The sequence below is a fragment of the Nanorana parkeri genome, unplaced genomic scaffold, assembly GCF_000935625.1.
Source record: "Nanorana parkeri isolate BGI_ZX_2015 unplaced genomic scaffold, ASM93562v1 scaffold994, whole genome shotgun sequence".
Lineage (NCBI taxonomy): Eukaryota > Metazoa > Chordata > Amphibia > Anura > Dicroglossidae > Nanorana > Nanorana parkeri.
Window position 1 is genome coordinate 323,011 of NW_017307262.1, and position 9,103 is coordinate 332,113.

At 48.9% G+C, this 9,103-nt stretch overlaps 1 protein-coding gene across 1 annotated transcript in view; it reads left to right on the forward strand.

Moving 5' to 3' along the window:
• OGFOD3 (2-oxoglutarate and iron dependent oxygenase domain containing 3) overlaps positions 1–9,103 on the forward strand; it is a 67,207-nt gene that overhangs the window by 1,064 nt on the left and 57,040 nt on the right. Inside the window, exon 2 of the mRNA XM_018566985.1 lies at positions 359–573. Coding sequence (XP_018422487.1) covers positions 359–573 — 215 coding nt within the window. The remainder of the gene's footprint in view (positions 1–358; positions 574–9,103) is intronic.

A 9,103-nucleotide genomic window follows, 5' to 3' on the forward strand; every position in this document is an offset into this window, starting at 1 on the left:
TCTACCCTTCTTTCACTCTGTACCCCTATATCTTCCCTTTTTACCTCCTTTGTACCCTCATATTCTGTGTTCTTAGCCACAGCACTTTCATATTTTCTCTTCTTCCCCTGTCGTGCCCCCATTTTTACCCTTCTCACCTCCTTTACCCCCAAAATACCCCCTTCCCTCTACCTGTATCTCCATATTTACCCCTCACACCTCCTGCTTCTTCCCACATTTACCTATCACCACTTATAGTTTGACAATTACACCCCCCCCCCCACCCTTTCCCCCCCCCCCCCCCAACCCTTCCACATAGGGTTTTACCCTCTCTGTACCCCCACATTTACCCTTCTTCTCATTTTTTGTTTCCTTGTAGGAACAGGAAGAGCAGAGCTCATAGAACATCATGGAGGAGCCAAGCGCTCTGGGGCGCACTATGTACACTTCTGGCCGTATCTGTCTTTCTCTTCGTGTGGGACTATCCTGGCGGAGACGGGATGGAGGTCTTAGCCCCCCAGCGGGAAACGATACAACACAAGTTCTTCCCAATTCCCTGCTCCCAGGATTATGAAAATCACAAGAGATTCAGTGGTGAGTTTTCAACAGAATGAAGTTCTCGGACCAGCGTCTCAGGAGCCACATGTGGTTCTCAGGTACCTTCGATGTGTCCCCCCAACAGTGTGTCAGCAGCTCGGGGCCTGTCTTTTGACACCTGCTGCACTGTACACATCCCATTGCCGAACTCCAGGCAGCTAAATACACTGATAACATACTGTACATAAATGGGAGCTGATTTACCTGACAAAGGATTTGTATTTCCATGCAGTCCTGCGATTTACACAGCTCAGTCCTGCCTGAGACCGGATTTGTTTTCTGCTGCAAATAACACTTACAGTCTATTGAAATACAGACAAGGGAGCTATTATACAATGCAGGCAGGTTGTTGCTGGTGGGAGGTGCCGGCAGGGTGCTGTACATAGCTCTGTGAAAACGTCACAGCACCCTGCCTCATTACTCCTCTCAATAGCCCTCAACCCTGATGCAAGCAGTAGGCTGGCTTGAGAGTTCAGTTTAGTGGCTGGGTGGGTGTCAGTCTGGATTAGTTGGCATTTCTAAGCAGGCTTCATTTGCACGCAGCGCGCCCTTAGGTAATGCCCAAATGTGACGCTGAGTCTCTATAACTGGAAGAACTGAAATCCAATGAATAAAAGGGGCGGGGCCAGGGACAATGGGAAAGGCTGGGGAAGAATAGATTAAATGACGCTGGGCGTCTTCCAGCCAGGAAATGAGGCGGAGCTCTATCTGACTTGCTGCAGATTCTAATGCACATTGTGAGAAGTTCCTAGTGTACAGTGATATCAGAGGAGAGGAGCCGGTACAACTGTGCGGGGAGGCCGGAGGTCAGAGAGAAAACTGAAGGGGAGGATGGAGGTCAGGTGGAAGACTGAAAGGAAGGACGGAGGTCAGGTAGAAGACTGAAGGGGAGGACGGAGGTCAGATAGAAGACTGAAGGGGAGGACGGAGGTCAGGTAGAAGACTGAAGGGAAGGACGGAGGTCGGGTAGAAGACTGAAGGGAAGGACGCAGTTCAGCTTTAAATGTTCCCCTGGAGTAGTTTTGCTGGTTATATTATGTTGTGTGTAATGAGGCCGCTCAGTTCTCTCTCCGCTATTATCTGCTTTTAACAATCACGGCAATTATCGGGTTCTGGGTTTCAGGTTTCCGCTTCCTTCAATCTCAGCTTCTTATAACGCACTTCTCTCCAGCCTCCCGCTTTCCTCACTCCGCCTCCTCCAGCGTTCATAATCACCTTGTGCTGCGGCTGAGTTTGACCCGGAATCGGGGGACCTGCTGGGAGCCACTGTAGGTTATCGCATGTCGCGAGAAACAACTGCGATCACTCACTGTAACGTCATCACCAGGCTAAAATTACTGTATGGGCAGCTGCTGGTAGCTCAGTTCCAATTGAGGTAGGCAAGCCGCACAACCCCAGAACTACATCTCCCAAGAGTCCTTTTCCTACACAAAGTGTGTGTGCAGACTCTTAAGCCTGTGACACACTGCAAGGGAAGCAGCGCGGAGCGGTGGTGTGCGGACCTTCGCGTGCAGTGTGTCATGTCATTTTCACTCCGGCATGTCAGCTTACGTATAAACCCGCGCGTAAGGATGCGAAGTCCATCCGGTTGTTACGCGAGAGCCGATTGGCTGAAGATGCAGTCCTTCATCTGGCCGCACGCAGCTCACTCACTGCATGTGAACGTCCGTGCCTCACAGCTTTGCTTCGCTCCGCACGGCTTCCCATGCAGTGTGTCACGTGCTTCATGTAATAAAGACCAGTTACTGCTGATCTCTCTCCTTGTGCAGGGTGACTGGTCTTGTCTCCGCCCCTTCCTGTAATAAAGACCAGTCGTTGCTCTTTCTCCTTGTGCAGGGTGACTGGTCTTGTCTCCGCCCCTTCCTGTAATAAAGACCAGTCGTTGCTCTCTCTCCTTGTGCAGGGTGACTGGTCTTGTCTCCGCCCCTTCCTGTAATAAAGACCAGTCGCTGCTCTCTCTCCTTGTGCAGGGTGACTGGTCTTGTCTCCGCCCCCTTCTGTAATAAAGACCGCTCACTGCTGCTCTCTCCTTGGGCAGGGTGACTGGTCATGTCTCCACCCCCTCCTTCTACTCCCACAGCTCTGCTCTCTGCACAAGCTATGTACAGCACAGTGATGATGCAGGGGTGTGGAATTCGTATCGCCCGACGCCCGGGCGTTTTTTCTTAAACGAGCGCCGAGAGCGGCGCTGCGAGCAGGGGGCGTGGAGCGCCGAGAGCGGGGGGGATGTGTGTTTTCCTGCTGCAATACCGCCGCGGGCTGCAACCGCTGTATGCAACCGCACACGATCGCGTGTCCCGGGATTGGCCAAGTCTGCACCAACCCTAAAGGGTAAATTCACTTTCCCAAGTAATTTTGGAAAATGGAATTACCCGCACAAATCTCCCTCCCACCATACTTACCTTTCAGCAAACGGTCCTTCCCGTCCACCAGTACGGGTGTACTATCTGTACCTGTTCCATGTATTGTGAATTCCGCTCGCAAATTGCAAGCACTCGTTGGTCAACGCGGTCACCTGACGGCACTGACCAATGAGGAGCGCTTCTTAGCACTACTAAATACGGTTTTGGTTAAAATTATTTTTTTGTATCAGGACAAGTAGATTCGGCCCCCGCTTTAGTCCTTGGACAAGTAGTTTTTTTCTAAAATTTCCACACCCCTGTGATGTCACTGCTACTTTTAAAGGTAATATCTGGGTTTGGTGTGCATAAAGTGGATTTATATCATCTGTTGCTATTGAGGAATACATTTAAATACAAGTTTTTGTGCCCGGAGTTGAGCTTTAAAAACGGCGCTGTTCAGTACACGATATCTTAGTGGTGACAGTGCGGTTCCTTCATCATGTCGGATTGTGTAAAGACCCTTTCACCTGGGAAGGGGTAATGGAGACTGCGCACAAACAATCCATCTTAGAAATATTGATCGTTGTAGACATCCGATATCGGCTGAAAATATCGATCGAAAATGACTTCTATCAGAAGTATAAACAATCTATTAATAACGATCACTGAATTGATCTCAATTACATTCGGTTGCAGATATTTGTTCGGAGGATCAGAAGTGATCAACGAATTTCCGCCAAAGGTGAAAATCTTGGCGCCGTCGAAATCAATCGAGAGCTGACTAAATCGATTGAAAGAAGGACCTTTTGGGTCGTAATTTGCAGAGCAAGCATGGCGGTAAAAAGAAAGTGCAGAGCAAGCATGGCGGAAAAAAGAAAGTGCAGAGCAAGCATGGCAGTAAAAAGAAAGTGCAGAGCAAGCATGGCGGAAAAAAGAAAGTGCAGAGCAAGCATGGTGGTAAAAAGAAACTGCAGAGCAAGCATGGCGGTAAAAAGAAAGTGCAGAGCAAGCATGGTGGTAAAAAGAAAGTGCAGAGCAAGCATGCAGAGTGGTAACACATTTACATATGGTTCAGAACGGATTAACCTCATTTACATTGAACCTTATTGGAAAATTTGATTTCAGTTTGCGACCAATTCGGATCACGACCAGAATCATGGAACAAATTAACTTCATGAACCGAGGTACCACTGTACCTCTATGGGGGTTAGTCACAAAGCTGCCGAAGGCAACCGAGTGACTAACCCAGCCGAAGTGAGACGCACAACGTTCGGCTATTCACTTCTGGCTTGTACGGCTGATATCAGCCATACACCGGCTGAAATCGGCCTTACACCGGCTGCCTTCGGTCAGGCGAACATGCTCTCCATGTTCGGCTGAGCCGAAGTGCAGAGAAACTTCGACTCCAACATCCAACATCTGGATCGGCTGAGCCGAAGCTCCGGCAGCTCACTCACTACCGTTCTCCCCTATTCTCATAGGGGGAGAACGGCTGTGAGTGAATATCCGAATACCGCAGAGGCGCATTTGGCTCGGCTGTTCTGCTCGGTACCTCTTTGGTACTGAGCAGAATAGAATATAAGTGAGAATGAAAAGGAAAAAAAATGAGTTGAAAAATGATTTAAAAAATGTAAATAAATAGGAAAATACAAAAATAAAGATATTTTAAAGAAGAAGAAAAAATAAAGAAAAACAATTGGGCGGAGCTAGCAGTGACTGCTCCGCCCAACTGTTTCTTATTGGCTGGCACCTGCCTGAGTCTTCGAGCAGGTCCCGACCAATAAATAACAACTAGGCGGAGCCGGTCGTGATGTCACGGCTGGCTCCGCCTAGTTGTTATTGTTTAATGACAGATCAGTGTCCCCAGGTCATTTGGGATGCTGATCTGTCATTACAACTGGGCGGAGCCAGCCCTGAAATCGCGACTGGCTCCGCCCAGCTGTCATTTGCGTGGAGATCGGTCGGCTTCGGCCGACTTTCCTCCACGCTTCGGCTCAGTTGAACCTAGGAATATGCCTTCAGCTCGGCTCCTGTACGGGCTATGGTGAATAGCCCGTACAGCAGTGCTTCGGTTTGACTGAACCGAAGGGCAGAGGCGGCCGAAGAGAGCCGAAGGATCAGCAGAAGCTACGGCTGTATCCTTCGGCTCCACAGTGAATAACCCCCATATACAGGTGAAACTCGAATAATTAGAATATCGTGCAAAAGTAATTGCATTAAGTGCTGCAAAAGGGGCCCAAACCAAGTACTGAGTACATATGCATGCTTGTACTTTTCAGAGGTCCGATATTGTTCTATGTACAATCCTTGTTTTATTGATTGCATGTAATAATCTACTTTTTTGAGGTTGTGGATTTGGGGTTCTTGGGGTTTTCATGAGCTGTAAGCCATAATCATCACAATTATGACCAATCACGGCTTGAATTATCTTGCTTTGCATGTAATGAGTCTATCTCATATATTAGTTTCACCTTTTAAGTAGCATTAGTGAAATAAATGAACTTTGCACGATATTCTAATTATTCGAGTTTCACCTGTATGTGTGACCGCCGGTAGGGCTTAGTCACATTTGTAATTAACATTGCCTTGCTGCTTTTTTCTGTCTCCTCGCACTCTCCCAGGGAATCTTTTGCAGGGACAGGTACATGGATCGTGAAGAGGACGAGCTCATCTGCAGCTCCTGTGCGTTGCTGTAATGAACCCTCCACATGAGAGGCAGATGGGAGGGAGGACGCAGCATGGCTCAGCAAAGTGGAGACTAATGAGTTTATTTGGCAGACACCTTGCGAAGTTCCATCCTCCCCTCTGCGGGTGACAGATGCAGCATTGCAGAATCCACACCGTGATTACCTACTGGTCACACTCCACTGCTGCCTGCCTGCCTATCATGGCGTTGGCACCTCAGTGTGCTGCACTTCAACTGCTGCATTAACCACTTCACGACCAAGGCCTTTTTTTATTCATTTTTTGTTTACAATGGTCGCAGTTGCAAATTTGTATGTTGCACGATATAGCGCAACTCTTTATCAAACCCCCAAATTTTGTGAAAAAAGCACTTGAACGCCAAAAAAGCAATAAAATACCCATTTCAAAAAAAAAAAAAGTTATAAGATCCCTATTCCCCTGATCTTCCCAGCAGAACTCTCTCCCTTCCAGGCAAGTGTTACATCACAGCAGGACTCTCCACATCTGAACATTTCTGGGCATAGCCGTGTCAAATCGCTGCTAAAGCTTTTTATTTCGGCTTCTCTCTCCTTCTATTTGCTGTGTTTATCCCCCTCAGGCCGATCTTTTATGAACTATCGCTGTGTACACAGGCTGGCTGAGCCTTTCATCGGCTCTGTTGCTCTGCAGTTCAGTTCTGTTACATTCTTCTCTCCATTTTCTGTGCGTTACCTTGGCGTTTGTTGTGGAGATCCCGAGACTGTTGGCTCTGAAAACTCAAAAAAGAAGGAAAAAACAAAACAAAAGTACCCCATACCCCTGACAGCTTAGTTTAGATTCAAATGTTTTTTTAGATACTAATTATATCATTTACTAGGGATGCACCGTTATCGTTTTTTTCAGTATCGAGTAGGAGTGCTGATATTTTTTCTTTTCCGGTGCTCGCCGATACCGAATACCGATACCGGAAGTCCCATTAAGTCCATGATTAGCCGGGAAGCCGTGCGGCTGTAATGACTCTCCATGCTCCCTCGTTACCAGGTGACAAGGAAGCATTGAGCTGGCTTTCTGGCCAGTCAGGAAGCCGGGGGGGGGGGGGGCTAATATACTCGGCGCCCGGCTTCCTGATTGGCCAGCTTCCAGACCAGTCAGGAAGCCGGGCAGCGAGTCATTACACACCGCCCAGTTTCCTGATTGGCCGGGAAGCCGGCTCCATGCTTCCTCGTCACCAGGTGACGAGGGAGCATGGAGCCAGCTTCCCGGCCAATTAGGAAGCCCGCGGGGGCCAGTCATTACCCACCCCCAAGCTTCCTGATTGGCTGGGAAGCCAGCCCCATGCTCCATTAAGCCAGGTTCCAGGCCAATCAGGAAGCCAGGCGGCGTGTAATGACTCGCCACCCAGCTTCCTGATACTGGCAGTTCCGGTATCGGGATGATTTGAGTGAGCATGAGTACTTGCCCAAATACTCGGTATCTGCACCAATACCAATACTAGTATCGGTGCATCTGTATAATTTACAATGGATGCTGCTCCTTGATGTTTAAAAGTTTCACTTACCTGCAGAATCAGCTGGCCCCCTGAGCACTGGCCCTGATATCCTGGTTTTGGTTGGCTCCTTTCCCTTGCTGGGTCCTATGGAGCCCCCTTGCGTGTGCTAGTAAGTTGTGTGTGTCTCTACAAACACACAGGCACAGCATGGCAAGACACTCCCCGGCACCTTGCTCCTCCCTTCCTCAAGCTAGTAGACGGCTTCTGGATTCTGCTCTGTTCCTTGTGATCCTGTACTGGACAGGAAGTTCAGGGAAGCTGAGCTAAAAGAGTTGGAGCTGTTCGGAAACAGGATGACTGTTTAGTGCTTGGGCAAAAATTTAAAGAAATACTTTGCTGGGAAATGTATATTTGTTTGATTTTATAGGGCTTACTTGGAGAAAGAACTGCTGCCTGCCCCCTTCAGTAACGGTCATGTGAGCAGAATTCTAGGCGTCTGGTCTCATGATCCTTCCTGAAAATGAGCATTGGCAAACTAAATTCTCATCTATCGCTTTAACAGAGATCACATGACCAAATGTCTTTGTAGTGGAGGGCGCCTGGAGCAGCATTTGTTGGGGGGGGCGGGGGGGAAGCTAAGTATTTCGCTAATTTTCTTACTTCTCAGTCGAGGATCCCAAAAAGACTGTTAATGCAGCTTTAAAATAGATAGCGGGTGGGGTTCTCTTCGGGGCTCAAATAAAGCTGTATTACTCACATGATCCTCGGTCCCGGCGGCTCCCTCCGGACTGCTAGACTGCTCCCTGCAGCCCTTTCTCCCCCGGCCTCCGACACTCTAAGGCCCTCTGATGTCATCTCATCCTATGCAGGTCCATTGGACTGCATTAGACATAAGGATGCCAAGGGACATTCCAAAGCCAGCTTGTGAAGGAGAGAGTATTAATAAGGTTTAGCAGAGAAGTATTTTGTGTATTTCTTCTGCTGCAAAGCTGCTCAGGAAGACCATGAATGCCTCATAGATTGTAGATTTTCCCTGAACCGGTTCTGGTAAGTAAGGGATGAGAATGGGAGTTGATTCTTTAAAGGAGAACTATGAGGTGAGTGCTTTTCACTCACCTCTTAGTTCTAGCCGACCTGTGACAATGAGACTGTCACAGGTCGGCTCAGTAGATCGGGAGGTGAGGGAACACATACCGGCATTCGCTCACTTCTCGATCCTGTCACGGCTCTCTGCCGTGACAGGGGAGGGGCTGGATTCCCCCCTCCCCGCTCCGATCTGCCAGCGCTGACTGGCGGAACGGAGGGGGAAGGGGGCGGGTACAGCTGGCTCTGCCTCTAGATAGGCAGAGCCAGCTGTCACTCACACAGCTGGGCGGATCTCGACATCGATGTCGGGATCCGCTTCAGCTGTGGCGTCTCAGTATACCGCGAGTTGTAGCTCCCTATATACTGAGCTTAGGGTGACGGGAGGACGCTAGTTTGTGTCCTCCCGTTACCCTAAGGAGAACTATGGGGAAAAGCCCTCACCCCATAGTTCTCCTTTAAACACATCCTGCATGTATCGCCTCCTCTGAAATGTCTGCATTGCAGTTAGCGCTCAGACCTCAAGGGGGCACCATTGCAGCACCTGAACGTGCACAGTTCCGCAGTCCTCATCAGATGCTGCGAGTGATTATCTCTGTCAGGACATACATCTCGATGATTCAGAGCCACACAGCCAGCTAACAATTCATGTTTGTAAGCGATGTGACGCAGCGCATCCCGCTGATGTCAAATTTGACTCCATCTGATTGATGGAGTTTTAGATGCTTTTTCTTGAGAAATAAGAAACAAAGAATTGGGGGCGCCAAAGCCAACACGGGAGTTTAAATATAAGGTTTTATCCCAGTAAACATATATGATCTGCAAAAGTCGACAACACGTTTCGGAAGTCATTGGTGCGCCCTTAATCGGGGCTAACATTATAATTGGGAGCGTGGACTGGACTCGAGGGATGCCGTAGGTTGAACAAACTGCAGCGGAGGAAACCTCA